Raw genomic sequence first — 18,251 nt, 5'->3', positions numbered from 1 at the left:
TGTGGTCTTTTAGTTAGATTGTGTGTTTTATTTACTGAATGAGTTGTGTCTGGAGCCTCCCGAGTGTGTGTATCATAGTAAAAAATCATTGCATTCCCTCTGAATAGTGGTTATACTTGGGAATATTTATTAAATACGACGACACCTGGCTCTCTGACCCCTGTCGTGACGAGAGCGCCGGCCAGCCTAGAACTCAGGGAGTGGACGGGTTCTCACCTTGTGGCCTACATCAGGGGGCCAGGCCAGCTGTCGGCCGCTCGAGACGCCACTTAGTTCGGTCTACGTCGTCAAGGCAGTGGCTGCTAAACTGCGAATCACTCACAAGTCGCTAACGGCGAAGCGTGGAGCAGCGCTCAGACGCGTCCGTCGACTGGCGAGCTACGACTGCCTCCCACGCACCGGCGCACGGCGAGCGCGAAGGAGGGGAGGGGGAAGCACGAGATGCGTGGGAGACAGTACGCGGTCCGGGTGAGATTGCACTGTCGTTCCTCACACACCCGCTCACCGCTAGAAGCACCACTCAGAGCACTTTGTTACACTCATGCCCGGACCAGACGGCTATGGGCAACAGCGGACCTAGCGACCAGGATAGACACGACAGCTGTTGTCAATATATATGCTTGTTGTTTGGTTTATGAAGTTTTGAATTGTAAACATATTGCAGGAAAATGGATGAAAGGTGATAAATTAAAATACATATTCTTTCTAGGTAAAATTAATAATAAAATAAATATTTCTTTTTTTTTTTTTTTGAAACGTATTAAAAATTTGTTATCTGTGCCAGCAATACGGATATTGATCTTAATGATTCATGTACAAAAATTTTAGTGTATTATATTATTTTACATTAATTAACTAACAAATGTTTGTTTTAAGCTCTGAAAGGAAGGTTTTCTAAAGTTATGCTTCTCTCTCAACTACGCTAAATAGGGTGTTTTTAATGCAAAAAGGTTAAAATTTTTGTACATATTAATAACATTTAAAGAAGCATTTTAAGTTTTTCTGTATTCAGATTCTTGTTTATTTTGTGTTCTTACTCCACATTCTGGCCTGGGTGAAATGATGTAATGCCTAGAGTAGAGATTTTAAAATTATTAATTTGATTTAAAATATTTAAAATGTTACAACATTTGTTTTACTATAAGCATGGTTTATTTCAGAATTTTTATAATTGTATCCTACAATGAAAATAATATTCAATAAAGAAAAATCGAAATAAAAAATAAAATACATGTGATATCCTGTTAAAAGTAGCAAAGAACGTAACATTTCCGAAAAGAGCGACGCTTCTCAAAGAATATTTCCAGAAGACCATACACCTAAGTTGAAACTTGCTAACTACTACAATTTTAATTATTATTATTTTAAATAATCACATTTACTTGTACTATACAAAGTAATGTTAGTATAATCACATTTGTCGTTGGATCCTGATTTCATTGAATGATTGGAGCATGATTAGAGAAGAAATATTGAAAATTAAAGATTAATATATTTTTTTTTACTTACCATAAATATAATTTTGTGACATACTATTTTTGGTTCATGTAACATGGAGGAATACTGGATACCTTGCACCATTATAATATAAATAAAACACATCATTTTATTTAATAAAAATTACCATAACCTGATTTATTGATTTCTTTAATGAAAAAGTTTTATTATAAGTAGTGTGTGGGCGAGAACTGCACACTTCCTTACATTTGGGGAAATTTATTCATGATTGCAATATGAGTGTTGATCATTCCGACAAGGTAGGTTGCAAATATTTATAGATTGCTTAACTGTCATGTGTTTGGGACGGATATATGATATTTATTTTACAGGATTCCTTCAGTCAGGGAGGTAACACAAGTACGTAGCTGTTCCTATTGTCATAGTCATTGTTCTCTCGTACAGCAATTGTAATGGTACATGGTGGCATCTGGGTGTAGTATACTGATACATCAGTATTGACAACTGAAAACTGTTTATATTTAATGCAAATGCAATATTAAATGCAATGTTAAATCTTCCTTTTGTGTTTTATTCATAATTTTACTGGGCCATGTTACACTCCCTGGGAACATTTTGGGAGACTGTGCGCCGAAGCGAAGATAAGACGAGCCTGAATGCTGGCTCATGAGATGGTTAGCAAAAATCAGATACATCGCTGGGAACAAATTGGGGAACTAGCCTGACAAAGATTAAGTGGGAGTGTGCAGTGAGTGGAAAAAGTTAAAGTGTTGGCTACAAAATTACTGATAAAATAATAATTTAAAAATTGAAATTTACAATTGTGCCGAAAAATGATAATTGGCGGCACAGCCACTATAAATTATATATTTTATGGTTTCTAAGAACAGCAGAGTTAGCAACGTAAATGCATAGATGTTGCCTTGTACTTATTAGTATGTTTTAGCCTTCCTCATTGTTAACAGATAACTATTGAAAAGTTTTTAAGGTGGTTATTTAATACAAATTGTGTGGCTTGTGTTAGTATACACAATAATTTATTTTATTTACTGCAAATATAAGTTGTGCAGCATTATTTTAGGGGCAGCATATGCAGTAAGGTTATGATTTATCATTGCACAAGAAGACGTCAACATTACATGAACTGTAAGTCGATTATATGGAGGAATGTGTGTGAACTCCAGTTCAGCCATTATGTGATAATATTTCTTTGCCATGCTAACTAATGGCAGGAGAAGCTATGGCTTTATAATTTGTTTTCATTTCTTCGTGGCCCTTCTTCATCATCCATTTTGCTCTTTATAACATTCTTAACCACTTACATTTTCATTTTATTCTTCATCTCTTCTTGGTCCCTTTATCATTTCCTCCTAATTACTCTCCAATTAATTCTTCATTTCGGGCAAGAAAGCCATTATGTTCCTCAGTTTGATGGCTGTCATCTTCCTCGCTCATGTACACTATAAATTAAACTGTCACTTATGTCCTACTAATTACACTCAAAACTAACTAAGTTCCCAAAACTAACGATTTTCCAAACAAACTCAATTCTATTTTTTTTAATTTTTGTAAATTTTAATTATACATATAATTTGTTTATTTTAATTTAAAAACAAACTTCTAAATCTGGGCTATCCCCAAAACTGACACCAAGGGTTACAAGTGAGAAAAACCTGTCCAAAAAGCAAAGCTCAATTAATTTACGAGTTTTATTTGTTAGCCAATTTAACAACTATTAATCAAACTGTGACAGAATAACGACACTTGAACCAAGTCCACTGCTCGGGCTCCACAGCGGCGCGCCTCTGTCCCGAGTGCCACGTGCTATCAGCCGCACTTCACTGCCACTTGTTTACAACCTGCTCAGCCCCACTGCGGAGGGGTCGCATCATCAGAGTCCTAGTCCCGCCACTTCACGCAGAGGGCTCTGGGATAGTGGGATAGAGGTATAAGTGGCATCCCGGCCGGCCTGTGTCGTCTGTGTTCGCATACAGGCAACAAACATTCACATGCATAATATTAGTAGGATAGGCTGTTTCAGTACTTTACTGTAAACAACATCATCTTCCGTGTGGCTTGCCTTGGATCATTTGTGAAAATATGTGCATCATTTGAGAATATTTTACTGAAAATGTAAATAATTGAGTTTGGTGCACAAAGTGTTAACTGTTAAGTAATGTTGTGTGACTTGTCCTTTTAGTACGCTCAGAGGCACAACAGATTTTACAATTTAAAAATGTGTTAGCTTCTGTTATCATACTTGATTTTATTACCTTCAAATGGCCTTTGCAGGGCCAAGCATTGGCATGAAACATTACTGCCACGTAACAGAATTATGTATGGAACATAGCAAAAAATCATACCAGCACATTAAAGATGTATCTAACAGGAAATTCTAATACCTAGTTCAAGTAGGACATTGAATGTAAAACAATTAGTTATACAATTAAAAAAACTACTGAATTTTGTTTCACCAAAAATTAATTTCTCTGTAAAAAGAATAAAATCTAAACAGGAAAGAGATTAGAGAAGATCATATAAATAAAACATAATGAAGGCGTCGCAAGGTAGAGCAGGGGAGCAGTGCTGACCTGAGCGATGCGACCGCAGTAGCGAGCAGTGCCACACACTGGGGCTCCCATGCCGTACTGCCTCAGCTCCGGGTCCAGCAGGTACTCTTGCAGCACACGCAGCATCTTGTTGTACAGGAGGAGCACATTGTTGGGACTCTGCAACACGCCAGCAGCCGTCGGCATCAGGAGGACTACTCAGTGAGGGTGACTGACCGTTTAAACACTCACACTCAAATAGGTATCTAGTCTTAATAACATCCACTCAGCAGGTTCATGATATCATGATCTTTAGTTATTATAAACAATTCATTATTTTTTGTCTTTAAAACATATCACTCAATATTTAAAATCTTATTTCATCTAATTCATACAGAAATGCATCACTTAAATGTGGAAAATCTACTTAGACGGAATAGAATTCCATATTCTATAAGACCAGTGAGATAGAAAAGTGGACTCTAATTTCAAATCGTAGAAAAGTAAGATTCAGAAAAAATGTTAACATTTTTATTTAACATGATATTATTTTTTTTAAATTTTAATTAATGAACATTAAAACCATCAGACACAAATACTGTGACCTTGATGAGATAAATTAGAATAGAACTTAAAAGTGATTCAAACCCAGATACTCCTAATACTTACTCCCGCTCTAGCAAGCAGAGAAAGGTGCAAACTACTGCCACACCTGTCTCTAAGAATACGAGACTGCATCATTAGCATGCATGCCACTGCTTTCCCCAGCACAAGAGGAAGGAATAGGCAAATCAAAAACACCCACTAAAGAACAGTAAACCCACTGGCAAGCAAAACAAACTCATTGCTAGCGTGATCCTGCTACACATTGAAACACTACATGGGTCTCCAGGCCCCCACCCCCCGGCTGAACGAATGCCTGCCGCCACAGAAAAAGCGTAGGCTATGTACACCACAACGCCATGAAGGTCTACAGGCACAAACCTGCCTACCCCTGAGCAAGAAGAGGCTAACCAGCCTCCTCCCAAGTCATCCGCAGCCCTAGCAGTAAAGCCCCACCCCGCCTACAATGCCTGCCACGGATCATCCATGACCTCAGAAATTATTACAGGACTCGCTCTTTGCACAAAATTAAAAGAAATGAAAAATGCTAACAAATTTAAAAAAAGGTCTAGCTATAACAATCGTTTTTTCAACGTTAATCAGCATTGAATCATGACTTTAGTCACCTTTTAGCATTTACCATATTGTTTCCATTTGAATGAAACATAAGCTAGTTATAAAAAGTAGCTGACCTGTGCAAATATTTCGCACAGAATCGTGATCAGCGTTAAACAGACTGTAAATAGATGGCGCCTCCTAAATGTTAGTTCAATATATTTTCATTACGAATGTCATCAACAAATGGCATTCCCAATGAAAATTTTTTTTATAAAAAATTTGGTTAATCATTTTTTTGAACTAAAACATTAGTTTTAAAATTGCATCTATTTTTTATCAATATCTAGGAACATAACCCCAAAAATTATGATTAAATAATTATATTTGATGAAGAATTAAAGTAGATATGGCATTGTCACAAAAAAAAACACCTTTGAGAAATAATATACCTATATGTTTTGTGCCGTTGTGCACTTGTTGTGTGGGCATGCGCCCATTATTGCTTATATGTTGTTAATTAAATGCAAACTGGGAGGCTACTTTTTTTTATTTAAATCTTTTTGCAATACCTAATTGTTTTTTTTTTACTTTTTGTTTATTTGAAGTATAATGAAGTTATTATTACCTTAAGTATCTATTTGTAAGAAATAATTGTTGTAGTATAAAAATCTTTTTTTTGTTAAAATATATTTATGTCTTTGTTAAGCTTTGTGGATTTAAAAGAAAAACATATGGACTTCAAAAGACTTTAAACATCATAAATTAATTTTTCCTTTTGTTTATATTAATATTGTGGTTAAGATTAATTATTGAGTTATTGCACTTAAGTGCAGGAAAGTGTAACATTTTAAGTTTCTCATCTCTATGTATTGTCATATCTATGGTCATCTTCATATTGGAAAGGAAAAGGTAGTACTTTCCTTTCTGTTTTTGTCAGCCATAATGTAGACATCAAAATTTTTGTGCTCGTCACGTATCCATCGACATCCATGTCGAAAGTTGTGTATTTACTACCGCATTAGGTGAGTTTTACCGCCTTTTCCCCGGGAATCATTGTTTTATAATTATTTATGGGATAGTTTAATTTTTTTGTTGTTAAAAAACTTGTTTAGCGGTCCGGGTGTTGGTGACCTCTCGCTGCCCCATGCCTGAGGCGTGATCCATAAGCTTCGCCCATAACATCTGGGCACCCCAGGGCTTGTCCCGTGGTTCTACGGCGATGGGAGCCGCCAACAAATATCCCAGGAAAGTTTTCGACGACTAAATCCTAAGCATGCAGCATGGATAGTTAACCTGTTTCGGCCACGCGTATCTTGCAATTTCATCGACTATTTCATCAAACTACCCCTTTGGCATCGTAATCTACATTTAATTCCTGAGCTATATTTTAATTCTTTCTGTATCTTAAATTTACGTTAATTATTTTGAAAATGTAACTAAGTAATAATATTTTTGAAAATGTAACTAAGTAATACTATTTTTTTTTGAAAATGTAACTAAGTAATAATTATTGTGAAGATGTAACTAAGTAATAATATTTTTTTTTGGGGCCCCATTTTTGTTTGACTGTACGAATACTCAATTAATACTCTTCATCGTGTTTTAAATAAATATGTTTTGTTATGGCTGACCCGATATCTGTGTATTTTATGTTGCTATTACCTAACCTTTTTATTTAATTTCTTATCTATATAAATTCTTAACAGGTTATCAACTTTTGTTCAGTAGTTTTCCCAGTCGGCATATTTCCTCTCTACTCGTTATTTTAAAACAACAAAGCAATGCCATTCAACCTAAGATCCCGGAGTCTTCCGTCGTGATTTACCTTGGTGAGGTTTAGCAAACCGAACCAAGAGTAATTAACGGCAGAAAGATGTTTTTTTTTTTTTATCAACAGTAATTTCAAAAGTACTTACTTATAAGAAAAGTCTGACGTGCCAGAAGTTTTAATTAAGTGGTCTTTTGGTTAAGTTGAAGGATCCTCTAAGATTTCTTTATCGTAAGTTCTGTTTATTATGACGGAAGTGCAATTTAAAAAAGAAATATGTAAACGCCGATATTTCAAGTGGATATCAGATTCGATATTTATTGAATCCGATTCAAAATGTATCGAAAAACCGACACATTCACTAAAGGACCTCTTCTTAAATGACTTTAAATCTCAAATTTAAGATAAGCGGTACATTTTTAGTCTGTGGGTCTATTTTTTGTCAATAGCCGGCACGATAAGCTTTAAAATGAGGAGTAAATCATGAAATTTGATAAAGGAATAAGGAAGATCTCGCGAACAGACAGAAAAACAGGCTAGAGCAAACAGGAATTCAGCGGCCACCAAGTCTTGAGACAGGCAAAACACGTTTGATTATGGCTTGTCCATAGTCATCACAACGTTCTTCTGCTCTTTTTACGATAGTTTTTCCTTCACATTCAAAACTCGAACCTGATACACAATATTGCGATTGGTTTTCTTTTTTCTTTGTTCTATAAACTCAGGCATTATGACAAGGCCACACATAAAACAATGAGTTTTGAAACTGAAAGGTGCTTCATCAGTAGAACGTTTTTTGACTTGCTCCCTACCCTGCTCCACCGTCTCTTCAATTGAGCTGCAATCATTCTTCCATTACTGTTGTTTTTACGACATCACTCATGAACTTCAACTGCAGATTTTTTACTTAGCTTAACATGCTCACCATCCTTCCTCTTCTTGCTTGGCTCGATAAATGTTTTCAAACCTTTTTCCCAAACTGTTGTCACCGTTTCTACATCACTATCCAGCACTTCATCACACATAAAACACACATTTAAAGCCATTTTTAACACTACGCGTAAACATAACTTAAATTATGTTGTCGTTGGACTCTAACGCCGAACTACTCCCTTCGCTTCGCACTGCCAGGGCAATGAGCAAATGTCAGGTGGGGGTAGAGGGTAGGACACCTCCCCCCCCAACCGAACAATACAAAGGGCCTCGAGACTGGGAACGGAGGTACACGTGAATGGGTGACGGTGACGAACAGTAGGGCCCCGGTATATTGCGAGCTGTCGAAACGCGGGCGAAGGGCACATAGAAGAAGGGCGTCAGGGAAAGTAGGGAAAGAAGGGGATGGCAGTGTATTGCAGTGGAGATATTCCATTTCCCTTCCTGCATTACTAACCATGTGAAGTATATTCACAGTACAGACGAGTAATGAATCCAAATGTAAAGCGTAAAAGTAATAAGGTGATTCACAGCAACAAGAGATACATAATATAATAAATGATATTAAATATAAAATAAGAGCACTTTTAAACTAGACGGGGCAGTTATAATATCATTTGGGGAGTTCGGAAGAGAAGAAATAAAATATAAAAAAAATGTACCAGATGGAATTATATTTGCACAGAATTCAAGTACAATATAATTTTAAAAGTGCTTTTTTAGTACTGGAGATGGCAAAACAATTGAAACCCGGCTTCACTGTGTTCAACAAAAAACTAGGACGGATTCACTAAATGAAAGCCGTTAATAACAAATTAGAGTTTTGGAGTGGAAGAAGTGAGTTTTTAGGGTCACAGCTAAAATTCACCAATTTTCAACTAGCGCTTGAGCCCAAATGGCTAGTCGGAGAAAAAATATAAAAACGAAAAATTGCAGGAAATTCTAGTTACTTTAATTTTGAATAGAAATTATATTTAAGAAAAGTTAACAGTTTACGAGTGATAAGCAAAAAAACTGCCCAAAAAATTAGATTTTTTTTACCATTTTTTTTTAATTTTTTTTTTTTTTTTAACGTTGCATCACTAAATTTTGTTAGCAAACCTCGAATTCAGATTCAGCGCACCAATAAACATGAGCATGGAAGACTCTGGGAACAAACAGACCCGGCAGACGGTGCGGTACCTGCGCGGCCACGGCGCCGAAGGCAGAGTCCCGCGCAGCTAGCGCGACCTGGCGCAGCGCGCCGCGCAGCAGCTCGTCCATCAGGCCGTGCAGGGGGCACAGCACGACGGGCCGTGGGTCCGGGGCGCGCTCCGCCAGCCAGCGCACGGCTCCCTCCACCTGGCACCACGCGCAACACATGCTCAACTGTCCATGAAGTAAACATTATCAACAACACAGGATTATTACACTCACGTATCAGCAGTAAAAAATTTTCATTAAATGAAACAGCTTAAGTGTAAAACAGAACGCCAGTGAAGAGCAGTGTAAGTAAAGAACGGGGGCACATAGCTGAGTATATTGTGGCTATAATGAAATCTCTCTGAGGTGTGTACATTAAGGGAACCATGCTGCGAGTGCCTAATGATCCTCGTTCTGTGTGCATTGCATTGAATCATCACTGCTATCGCAATGCGTACTTCTAGGCATCACACCCAAGTAACAGCCACTCCGTTACTCTCTCTACAACTCTCAAAACTGTATATACGACAAATATGATTACAATAACACTAAATTTAACATGTATAGAACAAAAAAAAAGCTTAAGGATGATGAAAATTACAACAGATGGAGGCGCTCATCCACAGACACTCACCGCCCGGCGCACGGCCTGTGAAGAGGTGGTTGAAGGCTGGTGCACGGTAAAATGTGAAACACAGCCGGCAGACACCAGACGCTGCACGCCCACCCTTGCTGCCACGTCACTGGCCGACAGTCGGGCAGTGTTGCGTACGAGCAACAGCGAAACAGGCACAGCTGGCCGTGTTACACTCCCCGCGACGCAGTGCTGCAGGCGTCGCTCCACGGCCGCCCAGTCGTCTCGGCCGGATGCCACCCACACCAGCACGCCACTCCTGCCACGCACCGCCTGTGTGCTGCCACGGGCTGCCACCAGCACCACGCTGCATGCCACTGTGGCCGCCTGCCAGCACGACACACACCTGAGACCCAGTCGTCTGCGCTATATGCCACGACACCAGCCGTGGAGACCGGGGCATCAGGACTGAGCTGTGCACGACAGACGAGTGAGCAGTGCAGGGCAGTGTGCTGGTCAGAGGTGAGCAGTAGAGAGAGCCACTGACCAGCCGAGCTCCAGTGGGGCGAGTGCAAGAGTGATCAATTTGTGGACAGACTTTTTAAGTGTTGTAGTTTAATTAGTAGTTTAATAACCTGTTTTCCCACATGTAACAATTCTAGTGCTTGACCACCTCAACACCTAGCACAGGCATTTGTTTACATTTAAAATGTTACCATAAGAAATAATTTAAGAAACTATTAGACAACTTATTTGTAAATATTTTACCATAAAATAACTTTGCAGGCTTAATTTAGTTTCTAGGGAGAGTTTTGGGTGTAATAAGAAACATAATTTTAGCATCACTTTTCTTCCCACCTCGGGCCACGAATGCGACCAGTAACAGTGTCCAAATTTGTGACCGGGACCGCTTTTCTCAGTGTCCTCCCAGAGCAGCCCGCTTCCTAGAGCCCAGCTTAGGTTAGCAGCTCCAGTCATGCCCCATTCTAATGTTCCAAGGTTGTGGGGCATGTATCGGAACCCAGCCTAAGACTTTTCTCACGAGCCAGCAGATCCCTCCCTCCTCCATCTTTTCCAGGAACTACGCCCAGAGCAACGACTGGGTGTTTAACCTCCGTTCCCTGCGAGTCTGAATCAAGATATTCTCGCTGGCCGGTGAAAGGTCTGCCTTCGCCATCTCGCAGCGAAAATGACAACCACTTAACTTTAGTTCCGTAAACTCTAGCAGCCGTCAACATACCTCTCTCTAGTTCCCTCTTAGCCCGACAGAGTGTGCACCAGTTGGTTCCATAAGGCCAGCCGTATGCTAGTCCCTCTTGCAGGACTTTTGTGAACTAACCTCGTGTCTGTTTCTCATGCACCCCAACAGAACGCTCTGCTTTCAGGGTGAGTGACCTCCAATGCCCCTCAAGTTAGGCTGCCAGCCACCTTCGTTATTTTCTTTTGGTTATCGCAACCTCCAGCCAATCAGAGGCCAGTTTCCCCACTTTCTGGACCTCTGGGTCTCCAACACCAGTTCTTAACTACACACAACCATACGGATTGATTTATCCGTCCTTCTGTCGTCACCGTGGTCGCATCTCTCCAGTGCTTCTCGCCCACGACTCCATTAGGAAGTTATCTCGCCGCGAATAACTTAAGGAATGTGATCCCATGCAGTCCATGAGTAATCCCTTTTTTTATTTTCTAGATTGCTAGTTGCTTTAGTTCCGACTACTAGGTAATCTGGTAGCATGACTCGCGCATGGCTACCGAGAGCGCTAGTGCAGCTCCATAGGGAGTGATATGCTTCAGTCCACCCCCAGAAAGGTAAGTGGAAAATTCAACGCCCTTTTGCCTATAGTTGGCCCCCTACTTCACTTTCGCTCTGACTTCTCGACTCTTGTGACTTGTCACATTAATTTATATTCTTGACCACTGGATCCTTTTTTTTTGTTCCAGTGGGGTCCAAGAGATGGTAGCAGAGCGTGGTTTACTTATAAGCATACCCTAGTGTTATAGTATAAATAAAAAAAATTTTTAGTTTAATTTTCAAAATCAAAAGAAAATAATGAAAACTATAATTAACAATAAAAAGGGTAAGCTTTAAGCATGTCTTATTTTTTATTTATTACTTCAAATACGATCCATTTTCAACTTCCTATTGTGAAACGTGAGTTTCCTCTTTTTTTTTTAATGTTTCTCCCTTGCGTACCTCTGAGTGCACTCAAATGTCTTTCACCCACTTAACACAGCTTCCAGGGGCTTAATAGCAAAATTAATGTAAAGCTTTCTTTACACAAGGGCAGTAACACTACAAATAAAAATTACCTATGTGCTTTTAAAACTTATATTTTAGTGATTGATATTGTATACTGGTCCATATAAATAAAAACATTTATTAATTGTGAATACAAATGATAAAAATATGTTTATGAACTTTTTCAAGTATATTTATATAAGTGAGGGTATGTTCCCATATGTCTAACAGTGTTAAGTGCTCATAAGCTTCCATTGTCACTGGCAGCAATGTCTGTGGAAGGTTTAGTATACTCCTGGCCGTTTAGCAAAGTAAAAAATGTAGTGTGAAGGACAGAGTTCATAGCAAGGAATTACAAACAAAACTCAAATTCCAGATTTATTCGCAAATGGTTAAGCAGATGAACATAAGGCCTAACAAGGCTCGCAAAAAGAATCACAATGTTAAGTACACATTAATCCCACACACTTGCAGCAAACTCTGGCAGACAACATTAGTTAGACCTTCTAAGCTCAACAGTGAAATGTAGCTTTGAGGCATATAGCCAAGAACAAAATACACTGAAAAGTATAAAATTTGCCAGGTACTACTCAAAAATATAAATGTGAGGAGGCAAACAAAAGATAAGAAACTCAAAGGACTATAAAATGCATGTATCTCATGTTGGTGCCAAATTTTTTCGCAGCTGATAAATGGGGTTACATAATCACCTGACCTTCTTACGGATCCACAAGAATTACTGTTCAAGTTGTTAAGAAAGACTGGCCTCAAAAAAGATTATCAAAAACTAAAATTAATCTAATAGGCACAAAGTCTATATTTTGCAAAACCCAACCAGGTCTCCTTATGAAATATTACTCTACCTAATGATTGTTACATCTCTTTGTCATTATTTACGAGCCTTCTCAACACCACGTTGCACTTCATACCAAACCTCCTACGTCTGCCTGCCGAGTACCAGAGCCATCTACAAACTGAACAGACAACGAGACAGCTCCCTCCCCAGTAACACTATACAGGATGATGTGTGGGTAGCAAGTGTGGCACCGAGATCACAGTCATGTTTACAGCAGGCAACTAGAGTCCCATTTTATATTTTATATTTTAAAATACATTGTTTTATACAGAAAAAATACCCACACAAAGCGCTCGGAATCTAATAGCGGGACCAAAAACATTATGCGACGTTTACACGAGAGGTTTTTTTTTTTATCCAAATTTTGACGCCCTAAAATATGGCTGCGACGATTACGCGCGTGCAATCAATATGTGATAAAAGATGGTATGTCCCTTTCTTGATTATAAAAGTGAGCCTAAGATATCTACATGAACTCTTTCCCAAACTCTTCCAGGTTCCTGCACCAAATAAATGCCTACCTTTAAATACAATGGTTGCTTGGCTGACTGTAAATCTTAATATTTCCCCACAGATTTCCTGCTGCCGTGGTGCATTCTTTCCCGACAGAACTCTTTCCTGATCTTCTGCCGAGGTTCCTGGACTCATACGTCACCTGACTGCTTCCTCACGACGTGAGACATTTTGTCACCCACACAAGAGAAGATAAGTTGTAACACTGTATGTTTGTGACCAAACATTTTCTACCAGATCAATATAAGTTTCATTTTCTTCATTACATTTTTATTGAAGCTAATTATTAGATCAGTAGGTAATGCTAACCAACAAGTCTGTGTTCCATTATCTACTTTATCAACTGTTGAATAAACAAACAAAAAATAAAGAAATACCGTATTTACCCATGTACCACCCGCACATTTTTTCTGAAAAACAACATTCAAAAGTCGGGGTGCGGGTCATACACGAAATTTGAGGTTTTTGACAACAATGAAGACTGAAAAAATTGGATTTATAGTACATTACCGAATGCTGGACGCATTTATTACAATGAAAATACAACGAAACCCCTTATTTACGTTACCGTTATTTACTTTTTCCCGATATTTTCACCATTTTATTTCGGTCCCGTTTTAACCTCATATGATGCAATGCAATAAATTGCCGTTGTTTACAACGCGCGTATAAACTGCTTCCTGCAATTTACGCGGTTTATTCTGAGATTAACGCTTTCTAATTTAAATAATCGTAATACGACGTATTCTGATGTGTTTTCAAGACGTTTTTAAAAGTATTAAACTTTATCCGTAACGTGTCGGGAGTCGCTGTAATCCACCTATAAAACGTAAACAGCGCCAGTTGGCATCATTCGGTATAGAGCGCGCGCACGTAGTCGAAGATCGATAGCTCGCAAACTTCTTGCTACGCGCGCGCTCTGTTCACAACCGAGTTAACTACAACTGGCAACCCGCGCCATTTTATGCGTATCAATACAACTCACGTTTTTGCTACGGGTTTTTTTACGTTGAATAAAATGGTTTTATGGCATCACTCATTATTTTTAATTATTTGGCACTACGAGCTTTATTTTTATTTGCAGGATGTTGCAACGGACTGAACAGTTGACGATTGTGGTTATTGCATACAAACATTTTAAAATTTATTTCACCAAATTTACGTCTGTTGTTTAGCAAAATTGATCTACTATTTTGACAATGAATATTACTGGTTTTTTTTATTAATATTTCATGCATTTGTGTTAGTAAAATTCTGTGCTGCAGTTATAAAGAGTTTTCTTTGTTACAATGACAGACTCTTTTTCCCTATTTATGCAGGCACATGTAAATAGACATTACAGTGAAAAAAAATTTTTTCCAGAGAGTATGTTGAAAATTTGGGGTGCGGGTCATACATGGGGGCGGGTGGTACATGGGTAAATACGGTATACTAACTTAAGATGATACTAAACATTTTACCTTCCAAAAACTTGGATCGAAAAGTCCTGAGAGCTGCCGATTTCTGGTGTGTGTGTTTACAGAATCTCTCGCAGTCTACAAAACTGTGCACATCTGGTACTCCCCCGGTAACTATTCCCTGATTGCAAACCCGAGGAGGAGTAAAGGATGGTACTTTTACATGTCCAAAATTAGAATAAATTCCAACCAAGGGCATGGGCTCGGAGAGCCGAGAAACGGATACACGGTATGGTTATTGACAGCCAGAGAGGTTGAGGAGACTCGGCGCCACTGAACCAGTCATCAACCCGCCGTGTAACTCCAGGTGCCCCAACTGAGGGGCCAGAGGTACCGACACGGGCCCACACCTCTCACATCCCTGGGACCCCTCTGTCACCCAGTTGCCATCCACCCCTACTAGCTGTGCAGGCCAGCAGCTCACCACTTCCACTCGTCACCGGAGTAGACACTCTTCCGAGTGTGCTCCGACCACCAACACTGATCCACGGCCATCTGAGGAAACCCCAGCAGCACCCTTCATGTTCAGGTAGAGTGCTGATGGCGCCGAGCTGCCCCCGATAGGGCCAGACTCTCCCCCGCCGAAGGGTTACAGCCAATAAGGCCCAGATTGGCGACCCCGAGCCACACAACCTCTCTTTGCTATTCCATGTGCATCCTGGGTTCTTCACTGTGAGCCCAATGCCTTGAGACACAACCTAGGGTCCGGGGGTCCAAAACTTCCCGATAAGTTTTTGAATCATCCATGGGTGTAACCTCCCATCCACATCCTACTAGCCTATCAGAATACTCGTTCCGACACACCGAGGAAGTCAGAGGAGTGAGCCATTATGTCGACACATGCGCCACGAGAAGGCTATGGCATGCCGTAAGCGGGAGAGGCTATATATTCGCATCGCTCGCCCGTTATGGATTCCTGGTGAGAGCATCACTCGGTTTCTAGAGCCTGCTAGAGCTCTGACATGTCACTGGTCAGCAATCATTCCCGTAGGGACCCAGACTCCTTAGCCAGCTGTGTGTGTTTACAGTCATAAATTTAGCCTTGTCATAAAAATTATTAGAATTAATTTTTAAACAAAATAATATGTCATATTCCCAGTAAAACACCGTTCGCCAATAACAAAGGTGCTTGTTACTTTCCCAAAAAAAATTACATTAAATCACACTTTTACTGTATTATAATCTGAAAATATTTCACAATATAACAAAATTGTGAATTTTATCAAAGAAGTGTTTAAAAAAAAATATTTACATATATATTTCATTTCCTGAAGTTTTGCACACACCTTCAACATAAAATTAGTCTAATGCTAGGAAATAAGTTACAACTATAAAAGTAGTCTTACATCTGAATGATGGATGGCACATTTATTTCCTCTGAACAATTCACGAGCCGAAACACTGGCCTCCTGCTCGTAGATGGATTCTCGGTCGTCCGGCAGGGACACCACCAGCTTCCAGGTCACGTCCGCGTCGCTGCAGTCCAGACTCGACATCCTCAGCAGCAGCTGCCGGCTCACCGCTGCAGCGACATCCAGCTGAGCACATGTCGCGTCCAGCGAGCCTGGGAAACAATTACAACAATTACTAATTAACTTGCCAGCTTAATTGGATTGAATATGTTCATAACGTAAAAATTATCGTAATGCTAAATGTTTTTTTAATAGGATGACAATACATTCTGTGAAAAGCAAAGAAATATTAAGGTTAGAATTGTTACTTAAAAAAAAACCGATTTATTAACGGTTAAAGAATATAAAATAATAATATCTGAACAAGAAAAGATATATGTTCCTTAAACATTCAAAAGTTATAACATAATTTTTTACGTAAATATGTCTTGATAAAGTTAAAGCAATATATAAAACACAAACATTTAACATTATACAGCATTATATAAGAAGGAATTCCTCATAAATAATTGGAAATGAGAAGGGAGGGGGGGAAATGAAAAAAATAAAGCGATATGTTACTTAAGTACTGCCAGATGTGGCCACCAGCCCTTGTTGTGTCGCAGTGCAGGAGCGGTAGACGCCCAAGTAGTCAGTTATCAAACTATTTCATAGTTGCTACACCATACCAGCCAGGCACAGCCGTCTCCCTTCCCTCCCTCTTCTTTTCAGATTTGCTTCCCCCTCCAGGTTTGAGCACATGCGTGTTGTGCATTGGCTTATTCATCATTTGCAATTCATCGGGTTAGGTCGTGTGCGTTACTAGCTGGCTACCGCAAAAATGTAGTTTGTAACTTCAACTTTGACTGCTGATCGTCTGTGACGATGCGAGGCCGGCCAGACATGGTGGGGGCTGTGTTTAGTTTAGTGACGGCTGTGGCACAGTCCCGTACAGTAAATGTAACTTGTTAACTTACTGGTTCATCAATTCTGAACTGCCGTTTTGGCCTGCCATGTAATGGGTAATTATTGCTACGTGTTTTGACAGGGCTGCTGTTGATAGTTCATAGAGCTCTGTAACCCTCATGGAGCCCCTTGTGTTGTACCCAGTGTCTCGTTTGCTCAGTTCAACCTACATCATGGCTCGTGTTGGTGGACGCCTGGTACGTGCTGGTACTTGTTGTGCACGAGTTTACTTCGACTGCACGGCCCCGCTTTACTTGAATTGCCTCGCCAGGTTTACATGGGCTGCTTTTGTAAGGGTCATTTGCTTGTACATATTATTGTTCGTTATCTTTCTCTGGAAACTGTGGGTTCCAATAGTATATCAAATGTGTAAAGTTATATTCATTTGTACATTATTTAAGTGTTCACAATGCCTAGCTGTCGGGTTTGCTGTCAACTGGCCATGTGTTATGTTGTGTTGTGTTATGAACCTGATCAATACTCACACGTAAATTATCTTTCCACAGCTTTAAATGTTTGTACTCGCTCATAAAACAATTTGTTGCTACAGTTTAATTAAAAACTTGAATGTGTAAAAGTTTACGTATGCGTACGTTCTACATAAAAATTTGTGATAATACAATTTTCTTTGGGAAAGATGTAATACAATAGAGATGTTTGCTAACCCAAGTACAACTGAAAACTTAGGTGGTTACTTAACTGGCTATGACTAACACTTCAATGTACAAGAACACACCTCAACTAGCTTTCTCACTATTCTAGCATAGGGCACACATGATAGCATTTGCGCCTGTTTTGTAATCTTTAAAATTTGTACTTCGTAAGGCGTCGGACTTTAAGGTTGTTTGTTTCGCCTAAACCATGTACACTTCAATGGTTTCCTCTACACTAAAATGTTGTCCGAGTAAAAAAAAAAAAAGTACGAGAGAAAGTAAAATTACAGTAGTTCACAAGTCACATTATTAAAAAAATATTAATAATGTAACTCTGAATGTGGCTGACATTCGGATGTTTGTACAGATGAATCGTCTTGTGTTCAGTAGTTCAACAGGACTCCCTCAAGGATGACCGCCTGGCATGTGCATGAGAGAGTGCACTTCTTCATGTGGACTACTCGGGGACGAAACACCGTAGCAGAGTTGAGAATCTATGATTATTAGCTTTTCAAACGTTAATTAATAAAGATTGCAGGCCTTCGCTGCCG

At 39.4% G+C, this 18,251-nt stretch overlaps 1 protein-coding gene across 7 annotated transcripts in view; it reads right to left on the bottom strand.

Annotated features, from left to right (window-relative positions):
- LOC134542659 (germinal-center associated nuclear protein) overlaps positions 1-18,251 on the bottom strand; it is a 147,017-nt gene that overhangs the window by 39,362 nt on the left and 89,404 nt on the right. For all 7 annotated transcript variants that reach the window (XM_063387079.1, XM_063387077.1, XM_063387078.1 and 4 more), the window contains 4 exons: positions 16,037-16,254; positions 9,686-10,012; positions 9,052-9,210; positions 4,050-4,187 (listed from right to left, as the gene is read on the bottom strand). In XM_063387079.1, coding sequence (XP_063243149.1) covers positions 4,050-4,187; positions 9,052-9,210; positions 9,686-10,012; positions 16,037-16,254 — 842 coding nt within the window. The remainder of the gene's footprint in view (positions 1-4,049; positions 4,188-9,051; positions 9,211-9,685; positions 10,013-16,036; positions 16,255-18,251) is intronic.

Source organism: Bacillus rossius (assembly GCF_032445375.1).
Source record: "Bacillus rossius redtenbacheri isolate Brsri chromosome 9 unlocalized genomic scaffold, Brsri_v3 Brsri_v3_scf9_1, whole genome shotgun sequence".
Taxonomy (NCBI): Eukaryota; Metazoa; Arthropoda; class Insecta; order Phasmatodea; family Bacillidae; genus Bacillus; species Bacillus rossius.
This window is presented reverse-complemented; position numbering and strand designations above follow the sequence as displayed.